The sequence below is a fragment of the Scomber scombrus genome, chromosome 13 (genome assembly GCF_963691925.1).
Source record: "Scomber scombrus chromosome 13, fScoSco1.1, whole genome shotgun sequence".
NCBI classification, from domain to species: domain Eukaryota; kingdom Metazoa; phylum Chordata; class Actinopteri; order Scombriformes; family Scombridae; genus Scomber; species Scomber scombrus.
In genome coordinates, this window is record NC_084982.1 from 3,909,700 (window position 1) to 3,926,763 (window position 17,064).

A 17,064-nucleotide genomic window follows, 5' to 3' on the forward strand; every position below is an offset into this window, starting at 1 on the left:
AGTATTATGCAAGAGGGGTTTCGGGGCGGATGTTTTGACGCTGCCGGGTCGCCCCGTGAGTGTTCGGGAAAATCTTTCTCAAACAGAACTGCGTGTAACCGCTGTTGGTTTTTGTGTGTGTTTTTTATGTAGGCCAGCAGCACCCTGAAGAGAGAGACATGGAAAGAACATTGTATAAATTAGAGGAGCTGACCTTACCTTTGTTCTCCATGTACTTACTAATTGAAGTGAGGACAAGAATCAACAGAGAGAGAGAGAGAGAGAGAGAGAGGGGAAAAAAAGGCATTTTAGTGTGTGTGATGCAGTTAATTATGCACATGTCTGTTACATAAGGCTGTTCTGTTGTTGATGGTGTTGGAGCAAAGGCCTGACCTGAGAATCTGCTCCTGGTGAACAGACAGCAAAGTGTCTAAATCATGACGTTCATTGCCACCTTTATACATACTTTTATACTTTAAGCTGAGATCTGTCATCTAACCCCCGATGACAAAAAAAATCGCCTCACGCATAAGCAGGTGTCCAGATGCTGATGGATTTTAGATCGAGAGGGATCAGCATAAACGCACGCCGTTTCCAAACTGGCAAAGAGGTTGAAACGAGGTCGGCCAAAGGATCTAGAAGCGACCGAGACGGAGGGGGGTTAACCAGACAGAAAGGAGAGAGGAAATGAAAATGGCGACGGATGGAATGAGTAATAGATGCATGCGAATGTAATGATAAAGAGAGCAGCGGAGAAAAACAGGAGCAGGAAAACTCTGAGCCAGACAAACGATGAAAAAGGGATTGAAGGGGTTTGTGGGAGTTTATTTCCTGGCTGAGGTTAGCGAGCCACCAGCAGCTGTCTGGCGGCAGCGCTAGTGGCAGACTAGAGGGGGGGGGGGATCACAGGGGTCAGGCAGCACCAGCGCAGCACAGCTTTTTGCTTTAGCTGAGATTTGGCTGGGAACAGATTTTGCAGCGGTGGCTCTTTACGCAGGAAAAATGACTGCATATATACTGAGTGTATTTATTTGTGTCCTGTGTTCCCATCTTTCCCTCATCTGTCCTCTTCCTAAGAAGCATAACTGTTGTATTAGCTGGTTACTAGGAATCTAAACATCTGCACCACTGCTGCCTCTACTGACTCTAATGCTTTATATTGAAACACAAGTTGCTGCACGGTATTAAAAAGCTTTTACTACATCCACATGTTCCAGAAAGATATATATTTTTTTAGGTTTTGAAATAATCTGGGGGTTAAGCCAAGATCATGGATTAGCAATCAGCACTGAAAAGCAGATATGTCTTCTACTCCCTCATTTATACACACTCGAACGTTATTATGGTACTTTATGTTTAACTGACCACTTTTAAATGAAAGTCACCTGGCTATCATATTTTGTGAAGCAAAGCAATCAAACTAAATTTCTTCGAGATCCCCTCCAAAAATGTTGTCTGCTAATAATGTGTCTAATATATTTTTATCTCAAAAAAACTACAGTTAGCTTGTTAAAAAGAAAACAACCTTTCAATTCCAGCTATTTCTTCTTCCTCAACGAAAAATTCCAAAAAGAATACAAAGTTTAAAAGTTAAAAGCTACTTATTTAAATGTTTACATATTTGTATATTATATCTTTTTTTTTTTTTTTTACATTTATTAAATAGTTTTCCAGTTGAATAGTATTTTAAATGTAAGGAAATGTATTATTATAAGGACAAGTTTCAGTGAGTAATCATGTTAAATACTTGTGATCTCAGTATTGCATTAAAATACTTTTTCTTTTTTTTTTTTACCTTGTAATTTGGATATAACGTACATTTTCAAGATCTTATAACATTTTATGACTGGTAGACTCATTTGAAGGAAGGGAGATACTATATACAAGGTTTTAGTTATTCACTCTACTGTGCCTTATACCTGAAATACTTTTACAACAGTGTGTTCTTTTTGAAAATGACCAAAATGACTGAAAAGACAAGAGTTTAATTTATCAATACATAAATATCTTGTTCTCATTCAACCTCTCGCCATCTGAGAGTAGAATCACACTCTAAAACGGCCCAAAACCTGTATTAAACCTTCACATAATAAACTGATATATGACCATCACATCACATAGTGGGCTGAATTATGTGTATATTGAAACTTAATGTAAACTTATGTCCTGGCTTCACATTTTTTTTTCACAATTCCAGTAATGGCTTTATAAATAGCAGCATGCCTGGCTCAGCCTACATGAGGTTAAAGAGAACCACACAGTCCGAGCATACGCAGTACACTGATGACTTAAGGGTCTGTATTGACTGAACCCAAAACCTTCTGCGTGAAGCCCGCACAGCCTTTTTCCTCTCATCTCGTTGGATGACGTTGATAAGCGAGCAGTGCAGCCACCTTTTAACATCTAACGGTCACAGGATTTAGGATTTCTCTGAATTCATCTGCAAATTCTAAACTGTTCTGCGAGGCATTCGTCTTTTCACAGAACTTTACTGTGTGGTTATCATTGTTAATCATATCACGTTACAGATTGGTAAAGCTCTTGCCTTTTTAATCCCGCGGCTTCCAAAAATGACACGGTTATAAACAAGTTTTAAACAAGCTCGCCCCTTTTTATAATACAGCCTTTATTTATTCCCTTCCCCACTGAGACTCCAGTGTCTGTCAGTTCAGGATCTATGCTGGAGTCACTAACAAAGGCAAAAAATCTCCAGGATTAATGTTCCATGCTAAGTGGTGAGTCATCACCAAGGTAACCATGAAACAGGATTTAAAGACCACAGGTCTCTTTTCTCATACCCTCTCTCAGAGGGTATAGCTGCCATTAAATGAGTATTATACCTATTCGTAATTGCACTCCTATTTATAACATTGTCATTGAAATTTCAGCTCCATCTGATGCCGACACTAGTGACATCACTTGAGTTAATATATCAGTTTTTTCTTTCAGATAAGATAAGATCTGATATTCCTTTATTAGTCCCACAATGGGGAAATGTGCAGTATTACAGCAGCAAGTGGACAGTAAATATAGAACATCAATAAGAAAGAATAAAGAACAATAAATACGTTTGAAAAACAATAACAATAATAGTAGAAATATATAATAAGAAAGAAAAAAAAAATTGAAAAAAAACAGTAATATTGGTATTGAGTGGTAAATTGCACAAATTAAAATTAAGGGGAAAAAAGTATATTATATGTATATTGCACAGTTGAATTGAAATTGGTATTATACATGAATACTAATATTGCACCGCATTGGACATTAAAAGTCTAGTATGTCAAATTGTCCAGGTAGGGGGTCTTGGTGGGTGAACTTTTTAAAATTCTAGTAAGCTTTATTGGCATGACAGATCAGAAATCTCTATTGCCAAAGTAGTACAGATGACTAACATTGACAGATGATTACAAATAAATACACAATATGCAAATATCAGCATATCAAATACAATATAGTAAAAGGCTTTTTTTAACAGCTTTTTCACATATATAGTGCTTCCCAAGACCTGTAAAGAGACTGAAATGGTCATGAAAACATGACGTTGAATCTGATTGTAAATGACTTGGCTTGCCAACTATGAGAAAGCCGGCTATGACAGAGTGAAAGGGATACAGGCCTGTAGTTATCGCTTATGATCTCTATTCTGTGTTTTTAGAACAAGGAGATGTGTCATATTGTTTCAACGACTGCCTGATAATGAACGCAAAGAGCCTAGGAAACCGAACCAACAATCAGGGCTCCTCATTTATTCCGATAATAATGACAAATCTAAATTTAATATGATGAAATAAAATAAAAAAAGAATTCCGAGCACCATAGCTCATTACTTTTTCATTTCAAGCTCTGTCTAATATGCTCCTCCTCAGACAAATCTGGTAGAGTGTAATAACTTTACACTTTTTTTCAACAATAATATCTTTTCTCTTCCGTTTCGTGACTTCGTTTTAATCTGTTATAATAATGTCTGTAGCCTGAATCAACAGATGATTTTTCTCAGTCCATCGTCCTATCAGCGCTCTGATGGAGTAGAGATTAGTCGGTTATCTGTCACAGTTTACTGTTGAAGCTGAATAGTGCACAATGAATGATAACCCATAGGGAAGAACAGTAAATACAAATCCAATGTCAATATCAGTTCATTATTTTTGAACCGTGTGTGCAGGCTTTGTGCAGGACAGGTGACTTTATCTTCAGTCAGTTAAGCATATCATTTATCTTGACATGGGACATATCCTTTTATGTATTAAGCCTGTGTGTTGCTTTTCATATTGATTTGGTTTGTGTGCCTTTGTGTAATAATTAAGTGTGGATTTGGTCAGATTAGATGTGTGATATCTAGTGACTGGGTTGGAATGTAGTGCTGTCTCTACAGTGTTTGGCCAAAGAAAACAGGCTGAAATTTTCTCAGTAAGTGGTGAGAATTTGTTCTCTTTTTATTGATCTCTTTCTCTCTCTCTCCTGATGCTGTTCTAACATGCTCAACATCACATCAGCTGGTCAGCTAACTTCTAAAGAAACAAATTGAATTCATTTTTAATGAAAGGATAACCCGTCTGTAGCCGTGTCTAGCCTACAGGTTCAAGGATTCCTACATCACCTATATATTCAACTGCTGAATTTTTGCCTCCCCAAGCATGATGCCCGCTATGCCCTCTCTCACTCTCCTGATTTTTGTAGCTTCCCACCCACCGTAGCATCTGATGTTACATCAGGCTTGTGGGCTTGCTCTCCGCTTCACTGTGCCAGTGAAGCCGTGTGTGTCCATCAGGACATCTGTGCATTATGCAACAGTGCTATTCCTGCGGGCTTGATAATTAACACATATACGGTCTTATTTGTCTTGTTCCAAGCTGGTAAACCATTAATTCCTATGAAGGTTGTTCACAGGGGAATCCACTGAATAAGTTCTTCAGGTTTCCAGTTTTGTGGGCCCATAAAACTCTTTAAAACGTAAATTTACCTCAGATATTTTTTGTATTGATTGCATGCCGGAAGAAAAAGTTTTTCTAGGCTGAAATGCTTCATGTGATTTGCGGTTACTACTAATGATGATGCCATGAGCCTTAATTCTCATAAAAAAAGTTCGGTTTAAATGTTTATTCAAAGCAAGTGACTTAAAACGTATTGGTCAATCATCTTTATACCCATGGTCACCTCTATTCCTTCCAGAGTATGGCATCATCCCCTCCCCTCTTTCATTTTCCTCCATCACCACCGCCTCTACGTGCAGAGACAGACCTGTGTCTGAGCTCAGACACAGGTCACTCAAGTGTCTGGTTTCACTCAACCTCCGGTGCAACAGTTCACAGAAGACAATCAATTATTCTCTGAAATGTTTTCCCAGAGTAGGGGCTCTTAATCCTTTTCAGTCTGAAACCCAAATTGAATACATTTAGGCATCTTGAAACACAGGTTGATCAGAGCATCCAACCAGCCAAGAGAAAAAGGCTGTGAACCCAGAAACAAACTGCCTTAACACTCAATATGAATGTCTCATATCCAGAATATATATTCTTATACTTATTGTACATGCATATTTGAACATAAATGCCTGCACACCCTGCACACACACACACACACACACACACACACACACACACACACACACACACACACACACACACACACACACACACACACACACACACACACACACACACACACACACACACACACACACACACACACACTGTTCTCTTGGCTGTGTAGCAGGCACCTACCCTGTGAGATTCATGTGAGTTTGTTTGGTCTGAAACCTTTGTTTATTTATAGCTCTCTGTTCTCCTTCCTGGGGGTCTGACTCACAAAGAAGCATCTAAATAGTCAGAGTGCTGTTGAAATATCTGGCTTCACAAAAATCAAACAACAACAATCCTGTTTGGTCAAGTGTAGTGTTATCATGCAGCTGGATACCAACAGGATCCATTAACCTGGAAGTTTTCTAATCCAGCTGTGATTTGTGTTATACATCATGTGTCAACTACAGTATATAAGGGCCATTCTACCGAATTGGTGAAAAGTCAGGTTTGGAAAAATCTTGAACCTTTTTTTTTCTTTTCCCCAAATATTTTTTTTTGTGTGCTGATTATATAATATCTTCAGTATACATTTCTAGTAATTGTACAGTTAATCCTCATATTGTATTTTCAGAAAGTTTTGGAATATGTTTCCTTTTCCAAAATGTGTCACTACCGAAACACTCAACATATAGTATAATAAAAAGGGTTATATTAACTTGTTCATTTTTTTTGTTTAATTTTTGAAATTCATAGGATTTTGAATCTGATTTTTCTTTGTAAAGAGCATAAACTTGATCATACTGATTTCAAACTTTAGGATACACTAGTTTTAATACACATTAAACTAAACGCTATCATAACATTTTAGTTGATAACCCAACCTCCAGAAGTTTTTTAATTCATTTGCACACTTGCCATATAGCCTTCAATGACCAATTTATTAGAAATTTGTATCACATACTGTATGCTGTAGTACTCCCAAACACCTGTAAACAGACTTTAGTGTGTAACATTTCAATATTTTCCACAAATGATTGTACTGTACCCTTTCATCATAATGCATTAAATGCATTCAACCCTGCCAGATGACTTTAAGAGCTGTAGATGAGTTAGGAATTCAAAGCCAAATTTAGAATTTGGCCTGAAGCAACTTGTAGCCAAAATCAATGAATTTTGCACTTTCACTCTGTCTTTTAATTTGTTTAACATCTATTTCATGTTTTGTATGGTACTGCATCAGTAGTATTGCATGATTTATGGGTATGTGTCTTTAATTATGTGGTATTGTATTTTGTCTGTATCTATTAATGATGGCTTAACAAGGGACGGGCAAGAAAACAAGCTCTCATTTCAGTCTTACACAATCATTTATTTGACATCTATGAGTATGACAATTGATAATATCCCTACTCTAGATGAACTGGTAGGACTAAACAACATGTGCAAATGCAGCAATGAGATGAATAATCAGCAGAATGAGAGCGTAGCTTTAGATTGTTATGACTACCAACTTATTTGAATGTGAATAAGTCAGCTGAACACAGATCAGCTGATAGTCGGCTCCACCTGAAGTAACACAGCTCAGCGCCCTATTTAAACTATACAAGCTGCTTTTATATCCAATTGGCCCAAAAACACTATAAATATCTATACAAACATAGCTCTAATATGTAATCTAATATCTATGGAATAACAATTACTGTATTTGAAGAACATGATTGGTCTCTGAACATTGTTGCCATGGAAACTGTGTTCATTCAGTAGTCTTCACCACAGTTTTTTTTTTGTTTTGTGTGACATTCATTTGAACGAACTATTTTTGTTCATATCATATTTACATGGCACTGTGTCAATAAAGGTTATATGCCTATCAGGAAATAGTAATGTTAGCTTTGTTGTTAAAGGCTGAAATTAAACTGCATTTTCTTTCTCTACTATCATCTATATAGATAGAGACGTTTGCATACAGCTAATCAAATCCTGCATAAAGCGGTAGCATGACATTCTATCACAGGCAAAGCAGATGGTCACACTGAGCCTGATTGCATCCTGCTATACAACACGAGAGCAACAGACTGAACAACAACCCATATTAGCTTTCCAGCCAAAGTCTTCTTATCTAACTTACAAACATGAACACAGGTTTTGTTCTGTACCATAGCTTGTTGCAGCACATTGAACATCATGTAAACGTCCCATTAGAGTTGGTGTGCTCCTCACTCAATACTAATAACAGCAACACACTTACTGCATGCCTCATTAGGTACAACATAAGTTTGTTTACTTTGTCTTGCGTTGCCCTGCCGATACCACCTGTACTCAACCTGCCAGCTGCTGTAAATTAAACACAGACACACCCCTGTAATTGGCTAAAGCTTTTTTTCCATCATTTTTTAATAACAATAACTATTAACAACTTAAACATGTTGACATTATTTTTAATGACAAGGGGTGATCACATGTGATATCAGTTGGACTTTGAGAGTTAGCCAATATCATGTACCATGTAAATCCAGTTTAGCCTAAAGTAATGTACGTGGAACATACATATGTTATTTCAAAACCATGGTCAGTCTGCTATAACAGCCTCTACTCTTCTTGTTTGAGGCTTCCTACCAGATGTTGGAACCTAACTGCAGGGATTTGCTCCCATATAGCCACAAGAACATTAGTGAGGACCAACACTGATGGTGGTGACAAGTCTCACAGTCACGACAGTAATGTTCTTTGATACCAAACTGGGAAAACCATGTCTTTATGGACCTGGCTTTGTGGAATGGGACATTGTCCTGTTGAAACAGGGAAGGACCTTTCCCAAATTACTGTTAGATTGCAAAAAGAGTCCCACACTTTCATCAAGAATGATAAAGAATATTTAGGACATTAATTATAAACCAAAACCTTATATAAAAGTAAATAAGTCTAAGGTGGGAGACAGGTTTAGAATAGTTCTTTTTGAGTTTATTTGATCATTAGGGATCTTATAAATAGCTGAGTCAAGGATCCTTATAGAATCATCATTAAGTTACTGTAGGGGAAGCAGTACGAAAGCAGTATTTAGTATCAAAAGACAAGGCATGGTCTTGCCCTCTGAGTTTGACTTATGTGGTCCATCACATGTTTCACCCCAGGATGAAATCGGTGACCAGAAAATAAATATGCTTATTGTAGAAAGAAAGGGTTGTATGGTTATATCTGTGAGTAAGCATGAGATGGGACTTTGTGTGGTAGAGGGTTGTGATGCTTTACAGAACAACTTGAGCCATTCAGGACAAGCTCGTGGGTCGTATACGTGAGTGTATGTGAGACCAACCTGACTGTCACCCAGAGCTAATGCTGAACCTATTACAGTCTCTACCTGCCAGCTCTGGTCTGTTTGTTCATTTTATAAGAGAAGTGATTCAGCCTGGTGAGATCATCTGCCCTGCTGTTGTTCCAGTGTTGGGAGAGTAATGAATATGCCCCAATCACAAAAAGACCTTTGCCGAATCGTTTTACCTTGTTCTCAGGGAAGAGAAGCTAACTTTTTACATGTGCAAGAGGTGCTCACAAATGTCATACACACAAGCACACTCATACTCACTCCCTGCTACTTTGCAAGGACAACACCTCATTAGCACAAATGCTATATCAAGTACTTTTCAACTCTAGATTACAGGCATTGTATTACATTTAGACGTGAGCGTGCAAAGTCCGTCCAATCATAATCTCGCACCTTTCACCTCCATCGATAGCTTCAGTGGTACAATGAAAAGTTTACCACTCTGAATTATTGCCTATTACTGTATTTTATCTCTTTATGGGTGTTGACCGCAAGCATGGTTCCTTTGTAATGACTTTTGACATCAAGTAGCCTGATGTATAGTACCTTACGCATTGTAGAACTTTGTTGTCTACAAACTATTAAAACAGATAAAAGAGGTAAACATGTTCCTTTTATTCTGATCAAAATGACAGAGATTATTACTCATCAAATTAGCAAAGCAGTTTTACATGGACACGTGTCCCCCCAAGCATGCTCAGTGACATCTGCGTGACGTGAGACAGCTTTCCATCCACCTGTTGGGAGGCTGAAATTCATCCCAGCTGACATCGGGCAAGAGGCTGAGTTACACCCTGGACAGGTTGCCCGTCTGACACATAGAGATAACCATTCACACTCTGTTTAACACCTAGAGCAATTAAGAGTCACCAGTTAATCTAACCAGTGTTTGGACTGTGGGCAGAAACCTGAGCACCTGTAGAAAACCCACACATGCACATGGAGGACATGTGAAGCCTCCATAGAAGGGTCAAATCCAAAACTTCATAGATGTCACTGAGGAGCAATAATCTCACCAAGAAATGACTGAACTTCCAACATACAAAATCCTGTCTGATTTAGTTTATGCTGTCTGTCTCATGCTCTGACTGATCTGGTCCAATATTTCTCAGTTGCCACAGCAACCTTCAGTGCACTAGAATCAGCTGGGCGTGTTCACGTTCCTTTCATCATGTGAGATGTATTTTTAAAACTGTTGTTCAGTTTGCGTTGGTTCACTGGCAGCATGATGAAAATGTATAATTTCTTCATGAAATCACAACATCAAGGGGAACCAGAAACTAGTGAAAATTAGGAAGTGGAGGCTGAGAGAGAGAGAAGTAGAACGACTTGGGACATATGACAGTTGCTTCTCTGGTTCTCCTCACTCCTGGCAGTGCTGTTTGCGATGTTAGTCGCCCAGCAGTCAGAGGAGAAGTGAGATAGATTGCTGTGTCATGGGATGATATCTCTTGAGAGGAATTGGTGATAATATTAAAAAAGTAAAATATTCCTAGCGTATCCTTTTGAAGAATGCTTACCCTTACCATGGGTGATGCAGGAGACTGAGTCCCAGTAGTGGTACCTCTGGGCACGTGTTCTAACAAACAACTTATTGTGTTGACTGGTGGGAAGATGGTGAGAGATCATGTTCTTGTTGCTGCTCTAACAACTCCTACTGGTTGGTTGAGAATCTGGTAATGGGTAGAATAAGTTAAATCTCCCATTGTATCCCTGTTGAAGATCGTCACTGGAGGGTGAAAAAAGTGTCTGGCGGCAGCATGTGCTCTCTCATAAGTAGCACGTGTCTGTCTTCAGTCTCTCCGGGCAAACAGTACAGTTAACAGAGAAGACGACTGCTGTGCAGAAGGAATTGGGAATTTCAAACTAGGAAAAAAACAAAAGAAAATGTTCCAAATCAAGAATGTTGAATTGTGTCCCTTTTCGTCTTTGTGTCTCTGCAGCATCTTATTCGCAGACATCGAGGGTTTCACCAGTCTGGCGTCCCAGTGCACAGCCCAGGAGTTGGTGATGACTCTCAATGAACTCTTTGCTCGCTTTGACAAGCTGGCAGCGGTAAGTACGCAGTCACAAGAAATCATCAAAAAACATAACAGTATATACAACAAATGACCTAGTTCACACCACTCATACAGCAAATATATGGTTCCATTTCCAAAGATAACACCAATCAATGGCTTGTCCAGACAGAATCCTGTGTTACGTAGGGTGTCTTTTATGAAATCAGCCACAGTTCTACTTATGTGTGACATTAGTTAAAGGTCAGACAAGCCTGATCACAGTTCTAGTGCTCCTGAGATCCTTCTACTTCATGGTGACTGTGACTGAGCTATTCAGTTAAAAAACATACCTCTGGTGTTTATAAGTTTGACGCTCAGATTTCTTTATTTGGATCATCATTAGCTGTAACCAATGCCACAGGTACTTTCCCTGACAGTCCACAGCTGAAGCACCAAAAGTTCTGTATAGGAGAAGAACTAGAGGAGTACAGTACAGGCTCTATAATACTTAAGGAGCAGAAGAAGAGAATGTACTCATGGACCTTTGTCCATAAGAAGGACTCAAAAGAGGACGAAGCCCCTATTCACAAGGACGAGAGAATAAAGGCTCTTTTCTAGTTCCTGTATATTAGGAAACATAAAGGAGGACATGCTGTTTTGAACGTCCATTGCATAGGAAGCAGCTGAAGAGCACACATTGATTTAAGATCCTGTACATGAGGAATACTTGGAGGGAAAAAAAGCTCTTTTGAAGCTCCTGGACGGGAGGAGTAGTCCTGCACGGGAGGAGTAGTAGCTGCATGGAAAATAAGGCTTTGAGGCGTTCGGGGTATTCATATAATCTCAACTGTAAGAATATTTTATGTATTATTGAAACAAACTTAGTAGAGTGCTGATATTTCACAACATATTTTATTCTTCAGGGCTATAATCAACATGATGTTTTGGATAAACAGACACAGAGAGGTGCTGAGATGGACATCAAACCAATCATATTGTGCACATGAAATCCAATTCAGCTGCCACCTCAGGAGGGGGAACAGTGCCACATTAAGAATGGGACTCAAAGAGCAAATAAATGGACTGATACAGCCAGTGTGAACAAGGCGTAACAGATTTGAAAACTGATACTACACTGCAGCTGACCTATGGCAGGTTTACTACAGAAATACTTTAGCATTTTATCAGTTTTTTAGAACCCAACTCAGCTCTAAAGCTCTGACATATTCGGTGAGCAACGACATGGCTTATATCAGGCATATGTATGTCACATGGTTCTGTTTCAGTTGGACTGTATCCACATTAAGCTGGCTAAAATCCCCTAACTGAGTTTGCATGTCACAACAAGCTTACATCATCATTTTTCCAAAAGATCAGTCCACACTAAAACAAGTGACAGGCGTTTTCAGGTTTATCCATTCTGGATATGGTGTTAGAAAAAAAACAATAGAAATGTGTGGCCGTAGTCCTTAACTTTATCTGATCCTGGTTACGTTGTAGTTAAAAACAGACAGATAAAACTGGCATTACTCAGATAGCAACACACCCAGATTTCTTGTTTTAGAATCGAAAACTGCTGAAATGTTTATTTTCTAAATGATGTATAGTCAGCTAACCCTCCTGTTGTCCTGAGGGGTCAATTTTGAGCCCCAAGAACTAAAAAATGAGGTATAATTTCATTTAAATGAGGCCTATTGACCTTTTTTTTTTTTTTTTTTTTTTTTTTGTAAGTGTAAAACTTGTGGTAATAAGTTGGAATAAAGTTGGCTAAAAAGGTTTAACCCAGAATAGGGTGATAATTTATACCTTATGCTTTATAAACAGTCAAACCAAACCAAGTCAATTCGAGGGGAAGTCAACAGGAGGGCTAGAAGAGACTGAAAGACAGTTATGAAACACATATCAACCAATCCTAACACACACACATGGATGCGTGCTCTGAGTTCCTGTGTTTAAAGCACCAAAAAATATCTACTCCATATGTGTGGTATCCTGCAGCCTGACACTTGTTTATATGTCTCTGCACCACAGCTTCATCACTGGCATATTCATGAATATTGATATTTTTTCTTTTTCTTATCCAATACAATTCACTGTTTGTTCAGGTTACACTCCATGTATGTCATTTGTTTATGAAAGGTGAAACAAGGCAGTAATCAATATTTATGAGTATAACAGACACAATGGCATTATAAACCAGAAACGTTGCTACTGACACTTTTATGTCCATGCCAGATGTACCTTGTATCTGTGTATACACATGCATGCATACACTACGCACACACACACACACACACACACACACACACACACACACACACACACACACACACACACACACACACACACACACACACACACACACACACGCATACACACACACACACTCACTATCTGTGCTCTTTACACAGTGGGTGCCTTTGTATTTTCCCAGAGCCATGTGCTAGAGAGATACTCAGGTGGCTATCATGAGACACCGTGCTCTCCCCAAGCCCTCCGGATCCACACACACACACACACACACACACACACACACACACACGCACGCACGCACGCGTTGGCTTTTCTTTCCTTTTTTAGAGGCAGAGAAAGGGTCAGTACACCTACATTTTACCACTAAGATATTTTATTACTTACCATGATCGGGTAGTGCAGATAGCTATAGTTTTAAACCAGTATTCACTTTCGGTGAACAGAAATTGTAAACACAAATTTGACGTGTTATAACCTTATAAAGTTGATTTGGCAAACTTGTGAACAAATCATTTTCGTGTTTCTGGTCACCTTGTGAATGTCATTCCAACATTCATTCTCCTTTTAACTCTGTTGTGGTCTCCACCGATTCCTGAGGGGCATATCTGACTCTTCAGCATTGGAATCTTTATAGCTTCACCCTCACTTTAGTAAGGGTTCACTAATTAAGTCTGTCTGCAGTTTGGTTGTGGGCAAGGAGTGTACCATTCTTTAGAGTAGCTGCCTGCTACGATTGGTTGAAAGATGCTATGAAACTCCGTAATGAAAAGGGGGAACTGCAGAGTGTAGTTTTTAGTACAGTTTTCCTTTTGATTGCAAGTCTCAGAAACAAGCATGTTGTGAATGCCTGCTTACTTCTTATATTTTCATATTCCATATTCATGACTGGAAACATCTATGTTGCATTTAATATAACCCACCACCCACCACAGCCACTGATATAAAAGATGAATCAAGTAATGACGTATGAGAAGAACAATCTGTACTTTATCCAGGCGAAGAACTATAAAAGTGAAACCATTATGAAAGCCACCACAGTAAACACTCATTCATAATTATGAGTTGGTGTACATTTCCCTCTTGTTCTTCTTCTTCTTTCCCCCTGACAGGAGAACCACTGTCTGCGGATCAAGATCTTGGGAGACTGTTACTACTGCGTGTCTGGGCTGCCAGAGGCGAGGGCCGATCACGCCCACTGCTGTGTGGAGATGGGGTGTGACATGATAGAGGCTATCTCGTAAGTCGCCCCAAGGATTACCAAGTCATCACTGGCTAACGTGTGACTGTGATTTGTAAAAAAAAAAAAAACAAAGAACTAGTGGCTGCTTCTGCTCTTTTACATATCTTTGTTTGCTCCTGTGAATGATCAGAGAGCAATGCTTGCACGTCATTACTCTGTCCTGGGGGTTTCGGAGGCGGGGGGGGGGGGTTAGGTTACAGGTCAAGGCTTGAGAATGACACAATGACACATTAATCGCAAGTTGTCTGTTACTCACTTCCCTAAAGGCCTCAAAGCCTTTAGATTTTTCTAACAGTGAGTTGGTAATGTGCAGCATCTGATCTGCTTCACACCACTCTGTTAGCATGATCCTCTCTTCTGCATGATCTGTTCCCGCTTATCCTGTTCAGAACTGCAGGCCTCTGAACCATATGGGAACATATCCCACCATGCACTAGGATAATAATGATAATAATGAAATGATTATTCATAAATTGACTGATTGGTTAAGTCATTTATCAAGCCAACATTTTCAATATTCAGAAGTTGCAGCTTCTCATATGCAAGAATTTAAAGATTTTTTTCTGTTTCATATCATACATTTAATGTATTTGAGTTTTGGACTGTTGGATGGATATAAAAAGTGATTCATTCAGTTCAATTCGAGTTCTTCTTTGTTATTGCGTGTCTCCAGTGGTATATACAGTAACATTAAAAAAACTACAGACATTTAGACACATTACTGTCTGAATAATAAATAAAACAAACAATAAATAGTATGAAAGAGATGTAAAAAGCAGAGTGAGTACATGTACTCAGTTATATTGCACATAGTAAATTGCACAGATAATATTGCACATTATCAGGGTATTATTGCACGTGTACAGGATAGAGTTGTACGTATTAGCCTGATATTCAGCAGTTTAGTTGTCTGATGGCACTGGGATAAAAACCTGCCAAGAATCCGGTGGTACAGGTTTTTAGGGACCTGTATTATCTACCAGAGGGCAGCAGGGTGAAAAGGTGGTGACTTGGGTGAGATGAGACCCTTGTGATGTTAAGCCCAAAAAAATAAGTCAGGGATACTCTTTAATCACACTAGGTCATAACAAAGAGATATGTCCAATTGCAGTGTCAAAGAGAACATTTCATCAATAACAAACAAAAAATAAAGAAGAGGGATTGAGACATGACAGTACTAGGTACAGTGATGACTAATGATTTCTGGGAAGAGACAATGTTTTAGCAGATTAGCCCTTTAAAGATGATTTGACAGACCGTTGCTATGTTTCTCGCAGGCTGGTACGGGAGGTGACGGGAGTGAACGTGAACATGCGAGTGGGCATCCACAGCGGCAGGGTGCACTGCGGGGTGCTGGGACTCAGGAAGTGGCAGTTTGACGTCTGGTCCAATGACGTCACACTAGCCAATCAGATGGAGGCTGGGGGCCAAGCTGGGTATGTCTCTCCACTTGTAACGAACTTCAAAGTTTTGCTAAACGTGGACAAGCTGCCTATTGTGTTGCAGACCTGAGCATTTTTGCGGTTGTGTGTTTGTGCTCTCATTGCAGACGGATCCATATCACCAAGGCCACTCTGAATTATCTGAACGGTGACTACGATGTGGAGCCGGGTTCAGGGGGGGAAAGAAATGCCTACCTGAAGAAGAACAACATAGAAACCTACCTCATTGTGGGATGCAGTCAAAAACGGGTACGGTCTTCATTATTGTCCAAAATCCACTTACTTTTCTAGCTCTACTGCACTCACTAACGGATAAACCACATGTAGGTTTTGTTTAAAGATGCATTGATCAACGTTTGGCCACTAAGGGGCAGAAAAGTTCCAAAACAAGCTGACTGAAAGACACCTCTTACATGTTATCGCCTGACAGTGCCAGGAGAATTATATCTGGACATTGTCCGGAGTTGTCCATGTCAGACACATTCTCACCTACTGAAAATACTCTGTTTGGTTTAGGTGAGGATTGGTGCCTGGATAGAGTGTGCAGCAGGTTGGACGTGATGCAAAAAGTATGCTACAGTTCGTAATTAGGTCGTAGGAGTTTCTTGCCTCTGTTGAATTTGTCCGATCATTTCGTCATCGACCCTTACAGACAAGACGTTACTGAATCTTATCGTCTCCCCAGTTAGACATTTTCATTGGCGTCTTTGTATAAACGACCCTTCTTCTTCACCATTAGATATTTGTTTCCTTCCAATTTCAAGCCAGTCACATGATAGAAATGTCATCAACATGTCCACCTGCTTACTGTGAATTCTCCAGAGAATTTACTGCTGTATTCACACATGGGCTCAATCGGACATTACAGACTTTGTACTAGGGAGTTGGCATGGTAAAGGTCCATTTAATGTCCAATCTTACATACAGGTCAGGGTTGCAGTGCATGTGTGAAAGGGGCTTTTGTCTGTAGTTTCATCACTTATTGTTTCTTAATTATTTTGGGGGATTCATTTTGAGGATTCATCAGTGGCTAAAACAGCAACTTTTGCATTTTCCCTTCACATTTTGTAAGTGAAAGCAATTTTTGAGCTGTCCTCATTTCCATATGGCTCAATTCACAAGTAGTTAAAAATGTGCTGAAAAGGGAACATGACAACTTTAATGACTAGGAACATAGAATCTGGGAAACACTGAACCATTGCTACAAAAAAGTTTGTATTTTTGGTATTAAAAATAATTTAATTAAACACTGATTGTTAACTATGTTACATGCATGTGGGACTGCATTAACTACAGTGGACAGTAC

General features: G+C 39.2%; 1 protein-coding gene across 1 annotated transcript in view; it reads left to right on the forward strand.

Annotated features, from left to right (window-relative positions):
- Positions 1 to 17,064, forward strand: part of adcy5 (adenylate cyclase 5) — a 97,051-nt gene that overhangs the window by 50,349 nt on the left and 29,638 nt on the right. The window contains exons 4-7 of the mRNA XM_062431634.1: positions 10,767 to 10,878; positions 14,186 to 14,313; positions 15,594 to 15,752; positions 15,866 to 16,007. Of these exons, the coding sequence (XP_062287618.1) occupies positions 10,767 to 10,878; positions 14,186 to 14,313; positions 15,594 to 15,752; positions 15,866 to 16,007 (541 nt within the window). The remainder of the gene's footprint in view (positions 1 to 10,766; positions 10,879 to 14,185; positions 14,314 to 15,593; positions 15,753 to 15,865; positions 16,008 to 17,064) is intronic.